Consider the following 15892-nt stretch of genomic DNA (forward strand, 5'->3'; position numbering starts at 1 on the left):
GTAGAGCTGAGGCTCAGGAGTTGTGGCACATGGGCTTAGTTGCTCCACGGCATGTGGGATCTTCCCGGACTAGGGCTCGAACCTGTGTCCCCTGCATTGGCAGGCAGATTCTCAACCACTGCACCACCAGGGAAGAAGCAGCTGATACTTTTTAATCAAGTCCTTGTTATTGGGACTGATTGCTGTATAAGTTATTGGTTAGCTTCCTGGATTGTTACTGGAGATAGCAGCATGACTTCCTACAAAGTCAGCTATTTATTGTCAGTAAAGAGGTTGGTTTCCTGCAGGTGAGAGTTTTATTTTTATATATGGTTTGGCCATTGCCTATTTGTTTATTCATTGTCTCAATCTATAAATGTGGTTTCTCACTAAATTTGGCCATGAATTTTTCAAATACTTTTATACCTATTTTCTCTTTCCATTTTTCTGGACCTCCAATTAAACATATTTTAGATAACATTGTCCCACAGGTTGCTGCAGCCATATTCCATTTTTAAAGCTTGTTTTCTCTCAGGTTTCTTTCAGATTCAATGGTTTCTACAGATCTGTATTCTAGGGTTTTTGTTTTTTGCCATCTGCAGTGTCAGTAAAACATATCCAGTGTATTTCATTTTAAATGTATTTCTTTGTTCTAGAATTTAGAGTTGGCATTTTTGTAACATTTTATTTCTCTGCTGAATTTCCTAATTGCTTCCCTTATTATGCCCAGAATTTCCTTTATGATGTCCTTCATCATGTTTTTAATATCTGTTTTAAATCCATTTATTTACTAATTCCAAAATCCGGTGTTATTTTGAAGTCAGTTTCTTTCTGGTTTTACTTTTGACTATGGGCCACATTTTTCTTTTATTCATATATCTAATATTTTAAATCATATACTGGTGATATTCCATGGTACATTGGAGAGCTTGTGATTCTTTTCTCTAAAGAGTTCTCAGGGTCAGTAAGATTGTGTGTTTTGTTGGAACATTTGCTACTTTGTGCTGCCCTGCCAAGGGGAGGCACTCAGGTGAAAACCAGTATAACACAAAACTCAGTAAATGCAGTTTTCCTCTTTCTATTGATTCCCTTCTCTCACCTTTTCTTGCCTGCCTTTGTTGTTGGAGTTTAAAAAATAATTTTTCAGAGTCTACATTTGTCATTGATGAGAAGGCTAATCCAGTGCAAGCTACTCTGCCATTATACTAAAGTAATCTTGAAAAGAAAAAATTATCTTTTGGGTTTATTTACTTTTTACATCTACCTTGAAAAATTAAGTCAGAAGAGTTTGAAGAAACAAGTTTTTGATGATTTTTACCTTGATCCTAATGATTGGGTTGTCATGTTTCATTTATAACAGAAAAAATCATGGAAGTTTACTTGTTCTTTGGGACACGTAGGGACAGTTTTGGAAAATTGAGCCAAATGTTCATCTAATGATGTTATAAATCCATTTTGGAAACAATTAGTGCTTGACACATACATACATATATATATGTGTGTGTGTGTGTGTGTGTGTGTGTGTGTGTGTGTGTGTGTTTTAAGTATTTGAGAATAGTGCATTTAACATAAATTATTCTAATAGAAATATATGTGTTTATTTTTCAGGACTTATGCTACTACCAAGGGTATATTGAAGGTTATCCAAATTCTATGGTGATCGTTAGCACATGTACTGGACTCAGGTTGTTATACATAATTTTATGGTTACAAAAAATGGAATTTTTAAGAAATAATTTTCAAATTTGAAAAATTATAATCAGAAGCTTTATTTTTAAATTAATTTTATTGGAGTATAGTTGATTTACAATGTTCTGTTAGTTTCTGCTGTACAGCAAAGTGAATCAGTTATACATATACATATACCCACTCTTTTAGATTCTATTCCCATATATAGGTCATTACAGAGTATTGAGTAGAGTTCCCTGTGCTATATGGTAGGTTCTTATTAGTTATCTATTTTATATATAGTAGTGTGTATATGTCAATCCCAATCTTCCAATTCATCCCACCCCACCTTCCCCCCCTTGGTAACCATAAGTTTGTTTTCTACATCTGTGACTCTATTTATGTTTTGTAAACAGGTTCATTTGTACCATTTTTTTTAATATTCCACATATAAGTGATATCATATGATATTTATCTTTCTCTGTCTGACTTACTTCACTCAGTATGACAATCTTTATGTCCATCGATTTTGCTAAAAATGGCATTATTTCATTCTGTATTTATGGCTGAGTAATGTTCCATTGTATATATGTACCGCATCTTCTTTATCCATTTCTCTGTTGATGGACATTTAGGTTGCTTCCATGTCCTGACTATTGTAAAAAAGTGCTGCAGTGAACTTTGGGGTACATGTATCTTTTCGAATTATGCTTTTCTGCAGATATATACCCAGGAGTAGGATTGCTGGATCATATAGTAGCCCTATTTTTAGTTTTTTAAGGAACCTCCATACTGTTGTCCATAGTGGCAGCACCAATTTACATTCACACCAACAGTGTAGGAGGGTTCCCTTTTCTCCACACACTCTCCAATATTTATTGCTCGTAGATTTTTTTGATGATGGCCATTCTGACCAGTGTGAAGTGATACCCCATTGTAGTTTTGATTTGCATTTCTCTAATAATTGGTGATGTGAAGCATCTTTTCATGTGTCTCTTGGCCATCTGTATGTCTTCTTTGGAGGAATGTCTATTTAGATCTTCCACCCATTTTTTGATTGGGTTGTTTCATTTTTTTGATATTGAGCTGTATGAGCTGTTTGTATATTTTGGAGATTAATCCCTTGTCGGTCGTTTCATTTGCACATATTTTCTCCCATTCTGTGGATGGTCTTTTTGTTTTGTTGATGGTTTCCTTTGCTGTGTAAAAGCCTTTGAGTTTAATTAGGTCTCATTTGCTTATTTTTGTTTTTATTTTCATTACTCTAGGAGGTAGAGCAAAAAAAGATCTTGCTTCGATTTATGTCAGAGAGTGTTCTGCCTATGTTTTCCTCTAAGAGTTTTATAGTATCCAGTCTTACATTTAGGTCTTTAATCCATTTTGAGTTTATTTTTGTGTATGGTGTTAGGGAACATTCTAATTTCATTCTTTTACATGTAGCGGTCCAGTGTTCCCAGCACCACTTATTGACGAGACTGTCTTTTCTCCATTGTATATTCTTGCCTCCTTTGTCATAGATTAGGTGACCATAGGTGCGTAGGTTTATATCTGGACTTTCTAGCCTGTTTCATTGATCTATATTTGTGTTATTGTGCCAGTACCATACTGTCTTGATTACTGTAGCTTTGTAGTATTGTCTGGGGAACCTGATTCCTCTAGTCCATTTTTCTTTCTCAAGATTGATTTGGCTATTTGGGGTCTTGTGTGTTTTCATATAAATTGTGAAATTTTTTGTTCTAGTTCTGTGAAAAATGCCATTGGTAATTTGATAGGGATTGCATTGAATCTGTAGATTGCTTTGGGTAGTATAGTCATTTTCACAATATTGATTGTTCCAATCTAAGGACATGGTATATCTCTCCATCTGTTTGTGTCATCTTTGATTTCTTTCATCAGTATCTTATAGTTTTCTGAATGCAGGCCTTTTGCCTCCTTAAGTAGGTTAATTGCTAGGTACTTTATTATTTTTGATGTGATGGTAAATGGGATTGTTTCCTTAATTTTTCTTTCTGATCTTTCATTAGTAGTGTATAGGAATGCAACAGATTTCTGCACATTAATTTTGTATCCTGTGACTTTACCAAATTAATTGATGAGCCCTAGTAGTTTTCTGGTGGCATCTTTAGGATTTTCTATGTATAGTATCATGTCTTCTGCAGACAGTTTAACTTCTTTTCCAATTTGTATTTCTTTTTCTTCTCTGATTGCCGTGGCTAGGACTTCCAAAACTATGTTGAGTGAAAGTGGAGAGAGTGGACATCCTTGTCTTGTTCCTGATCTTAGAGGAAATGCTTTCAGTTTTTCACTGTTGAGAATGATGTTTGCTGTAGGTTTGTCGTATATGGCCTTCATTATGTTGAGGTAGGTTCCATCTATGCCCACTTTCTAGAGAGTTTTTATCATATATGGGTGTTTAATTTTGTCAAAAGCCTTTTCTGCATCTATTGAGATGATCATATTGTTTTTATTCAGTTTGTTAATATGGTGTATCACACTGATTGGTTTACGTATATTGAAGAATCCTTGCATCATTGGGATAAATCCCACTTGATCATGGTATATGATTCTTTTAATGTGTTGTTGGATTTGGTTAGCTAGTATTTTGTTGAGGATTTTTGCATCTATGTTCATCAGTGATATTGACCTGTAATGTGTGTGTGTGTGTTTGTGATACCTTTGTCTGGTTTTGGTATCAGGGTGATGGTGGCCTCATAGAATGAGCTTCTGAGTGTTCCTTTCTCTGCAATTTTTTGGAATGGTTTGAGAAGGACATGTGTTAGCTCTTCTCTAAGTGTTTGATAGAATTCACCTGTGAAGCCATCTGGTCCTGGACTTTTGTTTGTTGGAAGTTTTTAAATCACTGTTTCAATTTCAGTACTTGTGATTGGTCTATTTATATTTTCTACTTCCTCCTGGTTCAGTCTTGGAGGGTTGTGTCTTTCTAAGAATTTGTCAGTTTCTTCTAGGCTGTTCTTTTTATTGGCATATAATTGCTTGTAGTAGTCTCTTATGATCCTTTGTATTTCTATGGTGTCAGTTTCAACTTCTCCTTTTTATTTCTAGTTGTATTAATTTGAGTCCTCTCCCTTTTTTTTTCTTCATGAGGCTGGCTAAAGGTTTATCAATTTTATTTATCTTCTCAAAGAACCAGCTTTTAGTTTCCTTGATCTTTGCTACGTTATAAAGTGAGGCATGGCTTATAGTGGGAAATTGTCATTGGAAAAGCACAGCATGGAGACTTTTGTACTGTCTCCTACTCTTCTCCTGAATTACGATTTTTTAGTGTATGTGGAGACCACAGAGTACTAGTAGCTTGGTAAATACCAATAGCATTACTACTCTGTTCCACTCAGTAAATTTGTGGATACTCGGTAACTTTTTCTTACTTCACCACATAAGGCTAAGAATGAAAATAACCTGCATACTATTAAAAAACCCTGATTATGTCATTTTATTGACTTTGTGAAAAATGAACTGTTTTATTTATTCACTTACTTTTTGGAATTTTTAGGGGCTTACTACAATTTGAAAATGTAAGTTATGGAATTGAGCCCTTGGAGCCTTCAATTGGTTTTGAACATGTGATTTATCAAGTAAAACATAGGAATACAGGTGCTCCTTTATATGCTGAGAAGGATATTGAGTCAAGAGAAAAGCCCTATAAAATACAAAGTGTAGAGGTAAGTGATCAATTGAGTAAGCTATATAGTTATTACTAAGCAGCAATATAAAAAATGTATTTTTTTCTGATAAAAATTATTAACATATGTATATGAGAGAGAGAAAGAGAGAGAGAGTGATACCAGAAACTTCATAACCTATTGTAAGTCTTAAAACTAGTCATTCAGTTTTCCAGAACACCAAGATGGCATTTTCTGCTGTTAGTGGCATTTTTCCCTGTGATCCAGACCTTTGTTGTCTGCAGATGCTCTCCTTTCTCCATATCCATTATATCAAAGTTTGGATATAATAAACATAAGTGACATTCACATAAATTCACATAAAAATTCACATAAAATGAAGATACTTATCTAGGATGCTGAGAAGAATCACTAGTGTCTTTTAAGGCAACTGCCTCAGGGTAGGCCATTACATTTTCCTTATATCCTTATCCAGGGATGGAGAGACTGCTTCTACTGGCAAAGGAGACTCATCAGAATTTAGTAGAAGTTTAGGGACTTCCCTGGTGGCACAGTAGTTAGGAATCTGCCTGCCAATGCAGGGGACATGGTTTCAATCCCTGGTCTGGGAAGATCCCACATGCCATGGAGCAACTAAGCCCATGTGCCACAACTACTGAGCCTGCGCTCTAGAGCTCACGAGCCACAACTACTGAGCCCGTGTGCCACAGCTACTGAAACCTGCATGCCTAGAGCCCGTGCTCCACAACAGGAGAAGCCACCACAATGAGAAGCCCGTGCATAACAACAAAGAGTAGCCCCCACTCGCCACAACTAGAGAAAGCCCACATGCAGCAACGAAGACCCAACACAGCCAAAATAGATAAATAAATATTTATTTATTTAAAAAAAGAATTTAGGGATTTAGTGACCCCAGCTTCATCAGAGTTTCTCATATACGCTCATTCCAATTTTTAGGATGTTATTTCTTCCAGTAGACACCCTGTGAGGGTGGAAATTCAATTTGTCTTGTAGTTCATCCATTCACAAAATGAGATTCTGGGTTTGGTTTTCAACCTCAGCTCTGCACCAACTCGGCTAAGGGTATCTTTCAATAAAGACACTTCCCCAAGAAAACAGAACCAACAGAATATATGTATGTGTGTGTATGTGTGTGTGTGTGTGTGTGTGTGTGTGCGCATACACACACATATATATTTGATGTAAACACACACACACACACACACAAAGAGAGGGAGAATGAAAGAATTTAGAGTAGACTGTAGACTAGCAGGCTGGAGACAAGGGAAGAGTTGTATTCAAGTCCAAAGGCAGTCAGCTGGAAGGATTCCTTCTTGCTTACAAGGTAGTCTTTGTTCTAATAAGGCCTTCAACTAATCAGATGAGCTCCACACATATTATGAAGGGTAATCTACTCCACTAAAAGTCCACCAATCTAAATGTTTATCTTATCCAAAATCATTTTCACAGAGACATCCAGAATAATTTTTGAACAAAAATCTGGGCATTGTGGCCCAGGCAAGTTCACAGAAAAAATTAACCATCACACCAGGTTTACAAAATTTATTTCATATTTCCTCCAAAAGTTTTATTCTTTAATCTCTTACATTTCAATATATGATCCAATTTAATTTAATTTTTGTATGGAGTGAAGGAGGGCTCTAAATTCATCATTTTTCGTATGCATATCTAGTTTTCCCAACACCATTTGTTGAAAAGACTCATGTTTGTTCCACTGAATCTTCATGACCCTTTTTTTCAAAGATCAGTTGACCATAGATGTTAGGGATTATTTCTGCACTTGCAATAATACTCCATTGATCTTATGTCTATCCTTATGCCAGAGCCACACTTTTTACTACTATACCTTTGGAATAAGTTTTGGAATTAGTAAGTGTACATCCTTCAGTAATGTTCTTTTTCAAGATTGTTTTGGCTATTCTTGATACTATCAATCTCCAAATAAATTTTAAAATTCACTTATTTTCAATTCCCTGAAAAATCAAGCTGGGATTCTGTTGATTCTGTAGATTAATCTTGGAAATATTGCCACTTAACAATATTAACTCGTCCTATCCATGAACATTGAGCAGCTTTTTGTTTTTAGGTCTTCTTTAATTTTTTACCACAATCTTTTGTATAGTTGTCTTCAAGTTGTCAGCCAAACTTCTTAGGTTAAATTTATTTCTACAAATGTTGTCATTTAAATGCTATTTCACATTTAAAATTTTATTTCAAATTTGGATTTCTCATTATTCATGTTTGGAAATTATTGACTTTTGTATACTGATTTCATATTCTGCAAACTTGTTTAAATTGGGTATTAGTTTTTTATTGTACTCTTTGTAGTCTTCTATGTACAAGATGATGTCATCTTAAACAAAGATTATGTTCTTCCTTTTCAATTATGATGCTTTTAACTTCTCTTTTATTGCCTACATGCCCTGGTTAGCATGGTGTTGAATAGGTGAGAAGAATATCCTTGTCTTAGACCAATTTTAAGAAGAAAGTCCACCACTATTAAGTATAATGTTAATGGTGAAATAATATAAAAACTTTCTGAAACTTTCAATTCACTTTACTCTCTGATAAAATTCTCCTGCTTCACTTTCTATCTCACTTTCTCTGACTTTTCCTTATACACTCATGTTCTAGATAATGATATTTCTTGTGTTATGTCTCAGGTTTTTGTTTGTGTTGTATATTGTCTTGTATATTTTTTCACGGCTTTATCTACTGTGATTTACAGATCTCCCACTCTTATTCCAATTTTTTTCTGAGTTATTGATCTTACATTGGACATAATGACTGCCCAAGTTAAACAAAATACACACACATTAACTATCTACCTACTTATCTATTTATCTATCTATATCATCTATCATCTATCTATCATCATCTTCATGTCCCTCTCACTTCCTGAATATTCTTACCAGTGGGCTTTGGTATCTTTTAACTTTAACTTTTTAATCCAACTACATTGCAATTGGATCATTTAGTAGTGTTCTCCAATCTTCTTCCCTAGCTCCAATTCTTTAGTGTTTATTTGACCAAAGCAAAGTTTCATGCAATTGATGTCAACTTTATATAGCACATTTCCAAGAAATTGGTTTTCTTTATTGGCTACTTTCATTTACTAAATAAAATAGCTTTTCAGGTCTTCTGAAATCTTAACACCTGCCCACCTTCCCAATATACAGATTTCTTGGCATTCTTTTATGCATCTTTGTCTTAAATTTTTAATTATTTTGCTGAAACAGACTATATCTTTTCCCCATGAAAGTTTATTGTCCAGTAAATAAGTGAATAAATTATAATCAACTAAATATCATCAATCCCTATCTCAGAGATGAAAATAAACAAGGATTACTTCAGGAAATGTAAGTCAACTAACACTTATGTTGCTTAAAACAAAGAAATAGCTTTGAATCTCTCAAACCATTAATATTTTGTTAGTTTCAATTAATATAAATGTTTATTTTTCTCCTCCAGTAAAGTTCATTTCCTTGTTTAGGCACTTCAATGAAACTTTGGAATCCTATAAGCAAAACTATCATGAAGCATTCAGTGCTTCCTTTTGGATGGAAATGAAAATAAACCAATTAGACCATAAGGGGATTTCATTTGCATTTTAAAAAAAACAAACCCTCAAGTCTCCAAGGTTTTAAAAGAGAATTTTTTTTCTTTTTTCAGTACGCGGGCCTCTCACTGCTGTGGCCTCTCCCGTTGCGGAGCACAGGCTCCGGACGCGCAGGGGCAGCGGCCATGGCTCACGGGCCCAGCCGCTCCGGGCCCAGCCGCTCCACGGCATGTGGGATCTTCCCGGACCGGGGCACGAACCCGTGCCCCCTGCATCGGCAGGCGGACTCTCAACCACTGCGCCACCAGGGAAGCCCACAGAGAATTTTTAAATGGAGGGAAAAAATGAATGATCATTCACCCCTGAATTTGTCTTACTGACCTTATTGACTTTTTTTCCTTTAAATTACTACAATCTTCACTTTTCTCTGCTAAATCCTAGATTTATTTTTCTCTATTGCTCCTCTTTATGTTAAGGAAAATGGTTTAACTAAAATGTGATAGTTTTGAACTTTCAAAGGATTAAATACCAGTGTAAAAAGAAAAAAATTCAGGCATTAAAATACCATAATAAAAGTTTTCTCAACTTTTGAAATTTGATCCTCCTTTTCTGCTTCTATATATTTGTCCAGTGCTTATACATGGTATGCTATTTTAGTAACAAACTATTTTGAGTTAACTGCACTATAGTCTTAAAGTGCCCACAAAGACTGTCTTCCAAGTTTTCCCTAGTGCATTCCTCCTAGGTTAACTTCATGTAAAAATAATGATGAACATAAGTAATATTTTATTAAACGTAGTTACAACAATTATTACTTGTTGGCAGAGTGTAAGTCACACAGATCATAAGCCCATCGGGCCTCACATTTGTGCCTAATTTAACCCCTGTGGTCTAATTAAATGACATCATAACCAGATTCCACATACTGAGATATCTATGGTGCAGTTTAAGAAACCCATTTTGTTTCTCTGTTGCTCACTTTTTTCTGCGGTGATTTATACAAGGATTAGCTTTATCCTTCAGATGAAATCCCACCCCTCTAAACACAGAGATGTGCCCCTACTCTTTCAAGGCCGTAGATAAAACCATGCAGCATAATAATGTATAGTGGAATCATTAAACGAACATAAATACACACATAATGGCAAGTCAAGGGAAGAATTTCCTCAGGGAAAAGAATCATATGAGTAGCCCAGTACCAGTGAGAATATGGAGAATGGAAGGTAGAGGAAAGCTATTTTCTGAGTAAATTAAGTGATTGATCAGGTGTGAAAGACATGACAAAGGCAATATTCTGAAAATGATTTCTATTTTCATATAGAAAACTGAATTTTCAATGTTGAATTTGTGAAGTAGTATATTACTTAAAATAATTAAATGATTCTTCAATTTTTATCTAAAGATTGTGACTTTTTTTCAGCCACCTGCAGACTTCTCTCAGTATATAGAAATGCATGTTGTAGTTGAAAAAAATTTAGTAAGTATACTTTCACTTATTTGTCTTATCTTAATTTATATTAGCAATGGGAGGTTATAAAAAGTGTTGGAATAAATTTTTAACATAGGACAATAAATGATTTTATTTAATTTTTGCTTTATCTCTGCCTTAATGAATTTAAATTACTAGTATCAGTAGTAAATTGGAAATCAAATCTCTATTAGTTTATTTTAAATTTTATATAATTAACATATTAAAACATGTTACCTATAAAATAGTTTCTTAGTAATTTTTATTCATCATTCCCATACCCATAATGTCTAATAACCTTTGATCTTTTACTGTCTCCATAATTTTGCCTTTTTCAGAAGATCATATAGTTGAAATGTACAGTATGTAGTTGTTACAGATTAGCTTCTTTACCTTGGTAACATGCATTTAACTTTACTACATGCCTTATCATGGCTTGCGAGCTAATTTCTTTTAGTACTGAGTAATATTGCATTGTCTGTATGTACCACAGTTTATTTATCCATTCATCTACTAAAGGACATCTTGGTTGCTTCCAATTTTGAGATGAATCAAGCTGCTATTAACATCCATTCACAGGTTTTTGTATTGACATATTTTAAATCCTTTGGGTAAATATCAAGCAGCATGATTGCTGCATCATATGGTAACAGTATGGTTTTTTTGTTTGATTTTTTTGTGAGAAACTGCCAGACTGTCTTCCAAAGTGCCTGTTTCATCTTGCATTCAGCACTTTAAATATATCATCCCCTTGTCTTCTGTCCTCTAAAGTGTTTGCTAAGAAATCGGCTAGTAATCTTATTATCACCCCTTTTATGTGGTTAGTTACTTTTCTCTTGCTGCCTTCAATATTAATATTCTCTTTAGGTTTTGACAGTTTGATTATAATTTGTCTTGGTGTGGGTCTCTTTGGCTTTATCCTTCTTAGAATTTAAGCTTAAGGATTTGTGTGTTCATGTGGTTCATCAGATTTGGCAAGCTTTTGGCCATTATATCTTTAAATAATCTCTCTTCTTCTTCTGGGATTCCCTTAAGTCATATATTGTTCTGCATAATGGTATCCCACCAGTCCCTCCTTTTTCTTTCTGGTTCTCAGACTCAATAATTTCAGTTATCCTGTTCTCAAGTTTACTGCTTCTTTCTTCTGCCCCTTTAAATCTACTGTTGAATCCTTCTACTCAATTTTCAGCTCAGTTATCGCATTTTTCAATGCCAGAATTTGTTTGGTTTCTTTTTATAATTTCTATATCTTTGTTGATATTTTCATTTTATTCATAAATCATTTTCCTGACTTCCCTTCATTCTTTTTGTTTTCCTTTAGCTCTTTGAGCATATTTTAGGCAGTTGTTTTAAAGACTTTGTCTAGTATGTCTCTATGTCCTCAGGAAGGGTTTCTGTCAATTTATTTCCTTCGTTTGGGCCATGCTTTTTTTCTTTGTTTGCCTTGTAACATAGACTGTTTCTGTTCCTCTAAAATTTATACTAATGCATAGTGATGGTACTGGGAAGTGGAGCCTTTGGGAGTGGCTTAGGTCATGAAGCTGGAGCCCTCATGAATGGGATTAGTGCCCTTATAAAAGAGAGGCCAGAGAGCTCCCTCACCTCTTCTACCATGTGAGGACAGAGCAGGAAGATGGCAAGATGGCCATCTCTGAACCAGGGAGCATGTTCTCATCAGACACAGGGTGTGCTGGAAACCTAATCTTTAAACTTCCTGGCCTCCAGAACTGTGAGAAATAAATATTTGTTGTTTGAGCACCCAGTCTATGGTGTTTTTGTTAGGGCAGCCCAAACTGACTAAGACACATTGTGATTTTTGTTGAAAATTCAGCATTTGATAAAATAACCAGGGGACACAGAAAACAGCCATTCAGGCACCTTCCAGACCGGTTAGAACATTGCAGATAAGGTCTTCTCTGCTCCACCTGGTATAAGGGAGGGAATTGGGAAATGGACTACCATTTCCTCCAGATTAAACCATGCCACACTGGGGAAGGGAACAGGGCATAGGGGAGTAAAAACACCACAAAATTTCCTGTCATTTTCAAGATGTTTTTTTCTTGATTGGACATTTGTAGACCTTTGAATGTTTTCCTGAGGTTTTCTGGAGGCTCCAATGAGGTTATTTCAGCCAGTTTCTGGTTGTCTTTTGATGTTTCCAGAGAAAAACGAAGGCTTGGTGTTTTCTAGTTCTCCATTTTGTTGACTTCACTCCCCATGAAGGATATTTTTAATTATTTGTTGTCATCATTTTACAAAGGCTACTTTAAATCTTTGTCAGATAATTCTACCAAGTGATGTACTTTGGTGTTGACATGTATTGACTGACTTTTCTCCCTCAAGTTGTGATTTTCCTGGTTCTTGGTATGGCAAATGGTTTTCAGTTGCTTTCTGGAAATTTTTACTATTACGTTATGCAATTCTTCATTCTACTTAAATCTTTTATTTTGTTCATTCAGACTCCTTAGTTGTAGCACATAAGTCCTGACCAAATTATATGGGTTAAATTCAATGACAAAAGTCCTCAGAGCCTTCATAATGCTATTTTGGTCTTCTTGGTTCAGTCACTGTTTCTGCGGGTCCCAGTGATACTTGCCTGTCCTGCCTGCAGGAGTGGAAGGACCTTCCCCTGTCTCCTTCTATTGCCTCTGAGTGGAATATTGTAGATGGTGGGCCTGTGCAGGTGGAAAGTGTCTCCCTGGTCCACCCAGTGCCAGTGGGACTCTAGTACTGTTTGTGCGGGTGGGAGTTACTTCCCAGGGTCATTCTGCCTAGCATTTCTAGGTAGGTACAGGAGACATCAAGCCTGTGGGGGTGGAGATATTTTGTCAGAAGAGTTTCGCTCTTCCCTGCTGATACCGCCAATAGGACCAAATGGCTGTTTCCTGGTCCGGGCCACCTGTTGTCTCAAGCTCGTTAATGAGAAGCTCCATGCTGTGGTGCAGAGGTTACTATTCTAGGCATCACGGTGTTAATGGGTTTCTCATTCCATTTCTACCTGGACTACTTTTTTGCCACTGGATGGGGTGTTGGGAATTGCTGAGAAGCTATGTTGTTCTTCCATTCCTAGCATACCTGTACAGGTACCTTCTTACTTCCACCTTTTAGAGACTTCCTATGATTTTTTTGTTATATTATTTCAGGGTTTATACTTTTTTATAATTTTGATCAGCTTGGAGGAACAGGGAGAGATGAGTTTATACCACCCTTTCTTGAAATTTAAATTATTGTCTTTTGTGGGAATTCCTTGACGGCCCAGTGGTTAGGATGCAGGCTCTTTCACTGCTGGGGGCCCAGGTTCGATCCCTGGTTGGCGAACTAAGATCCCAGAAGCCGCTTGGCCAAAAAAGAAAAAAAAAGGGATAAATTACTGTCTTTTGCAAGTTTTTTAAAACTAATTTTAGAGAAGAAAAGACAAGCTATTTATTGTTTTATACTTTGTTATTGCTAGTACCAATGTTCTTTATTATACTTATGTAGATATGAGTTACTGTTTTGTGTCACCTTTTCAACCTGAGAATTTCCTGATTATTACCATTTCTTGCCTTATTATTTCTGGCAGAGCAGCTCTGCTATCACTGATTTCTCTCTCTCTCTCTGTCTTTAAAATTTGAGAATGGCTTTCTGTTGCCTTTACTTAAGAAGAATAGTTTTGCTGAGTATAGAATTCTTGATTGAGAGTATTTTGTGGTAGCACTTTGAATTTGTAACCCCACCTGGTCTCCATTGATTCTAATGAGAAGTCAGCTCTGAACCTTGCTGTGCTTCTCCTATAGGTGATGTACCACTTTTTTCTTCTCAGTGTAAAGATTTTCTCCTTGTGGCTGTTGTCCAGTAACTACAACTATTATGTGTCTATGTGTGATTGTCTCTGATTTTATCTTACTTGAAGTTTGTTAAGCCTAAGTAATGTGTAGATTAGTGATTTTCATTGTTTGGGAGTTTTTAGCTATTATTTACTCAAGTTTTGTATTTTTGTTTGTTTTGTTTTGTTTTGTTTTTGATCATTTCTATGTCTCCTCTCCTTCTAAGATGCTCATTCTGTAAATGTGTATTTGCTTCATGGTGTCAAACAGGTGTCTGAGATTCTGTTCACTTTACTTCTTGTTTTTCCTTTCTGTTCTTTATGTTGAATAATTTCTATTGATACATTATTATTTTCATTTATTCTTTCTGCTAGTGAGCTTATATAATTTTAGTTATATTTTCAACTCAAGTATCTATTTAGTTCTTTTTTACAATTTTATAATTATTATTTGTTTTTTCTATTTCACTCAGGTTTATTGAGATATAATTGACACATAACTGTGTAAGTTTAATGTGTATGTGTTGACTTGATACATTTATAAATTACAAAATGATTACCACTGTAGTATTGGCTACCACGTCCATCCCATCACATAATTAATTTTCATTTCTCTTTTGTGGTGAGAACATTTAAATTCTACTCTCTTAGAACATTCAAGTATATGATGCAGTGTTATTAGCCATCGTCACCAAGCTGTACATTATAATGTGTAATTTATATTCTTTACTGATACTCTCTTTTTTATGAGTCAATGTCATCATTCCTTTACTTCTTTAAACATGGTTCCTTTCAGTTCCATGTTTACCATAGTTGTTTTATAGTTTCGTGTGCTAAATCCAATAAGGTCTACCTCATAGTTTCTAATGACTGCATTTTCAAATATGTGGGTAACATTGTTTTATTGTGCTTACTGTTTTTTAAATTCTTGTTTCTACTTTTAAGCCAGGATTTTTGTGGTTGACCTTGGGTGAACATATCTTAGTGGTCAGCCAATGACTGGTCAGAGGCTATGCTCCAACATTTGAGCTAGTAGGCTTCTAACGTTTGCAAATGGATTTGTCTGTTAGGGAAAGTATTCAGTTTTCAAGTCAGGTAGGTTTTGATTTTTATAGGACTTTCTCACATCTCCTCAGGTAGTGAGTAACGTTACAAGTTCAGCCATGAACTTGTCGATATCTTAGACCCCTTTCAGTCTCTCCTGAGCATGAGTGTTAACTGGTGCATGAATGGAATATTCCAGACTATAAAGGATATATGGAAGGTTGTCAAGACCCGTTATGGCTATCATATCCCCCCCCCAATTCCATGTTAGATTTCTGGCTCATCTTCTGGTCTGTTGCTTAAAATAACCAGTATCACAGCCTAAGTTTATCTGTGATGATGCCCTTCAATATTCATTTGCCACAGAGATCACTATTGTTTTTGACAGTATATCTGGGCACGTAGTTTTGCCCTGCTCTGCACCAAATCAAGTTATCCTCCTCTGATAGGGAAGTGTTTGGATTTTATGGCTTGACCTACCATGGTAGAATTACCACACAATACAATTTGAGATGTGGTTGGGGACAACCTCAGGTGAAATGTCACAGATTCCCACTGTTCTTACCATAGGATTAATAGTTTTTCTTTAATTAATATTTCTCATTTTAATGCCCTTGGCCAATTGCCAGAATCTTGAAATGTTTTTGAGACTTTTGTCTTTTATCATTGCTTATTGTGGAAAGGATTTGCAGACCTCATTATTTCAC

At 35.5% G+C, this 15892-nt stretch overlaps 1 protein-coding gene across 3 annotated transcripts in view; it reads left to right on the forward strand.

Annotated features, from left to right (window-relative positions):
• Nucleotides 1-15892, forward strand: part of ADAM2 (ADAM metallopeptidase domain 2) — a 79185-nt gene that overhangs the window by 16484 nt on the left and 46809 nt on the right. For 2 of the 3 annotated variants that reach the window (XM_060001527.1, XM_060001529.1), the window contains exons 5-7: nucleotides 1588-1664; nucleotides 5159-5327; nucleotides 10289-10345. In XM_060001527.1, the coding sequence (XP_059857510.1) occupies nucleotides 1588-1664; nucleotides 5159-5327; nucleotides 10289-10345 (303 nt within the window). The remainder of the gene's footprint in view (nucleotides 1-1587; nucleotides 1665-5158; nucleotides 5328-10288; nucleotides 10346-15892) is intronic. The other variant, XM_060001528.1, reaches the window with a different exon arrangement.

The sequence above is a fragment of the Delphinus delphis genome, chromosome 21, assembly GCF_949987515.2.
Source record: "Delphinus delphis chromosome 21, mDelDel1.2, whole genome shotgun sequence".
NCBI lineage: Eukaryota > Metazoa > Chordata > Mammalia > Artiodactyla > Delphinidae > Delphinus > Delphinus delphis.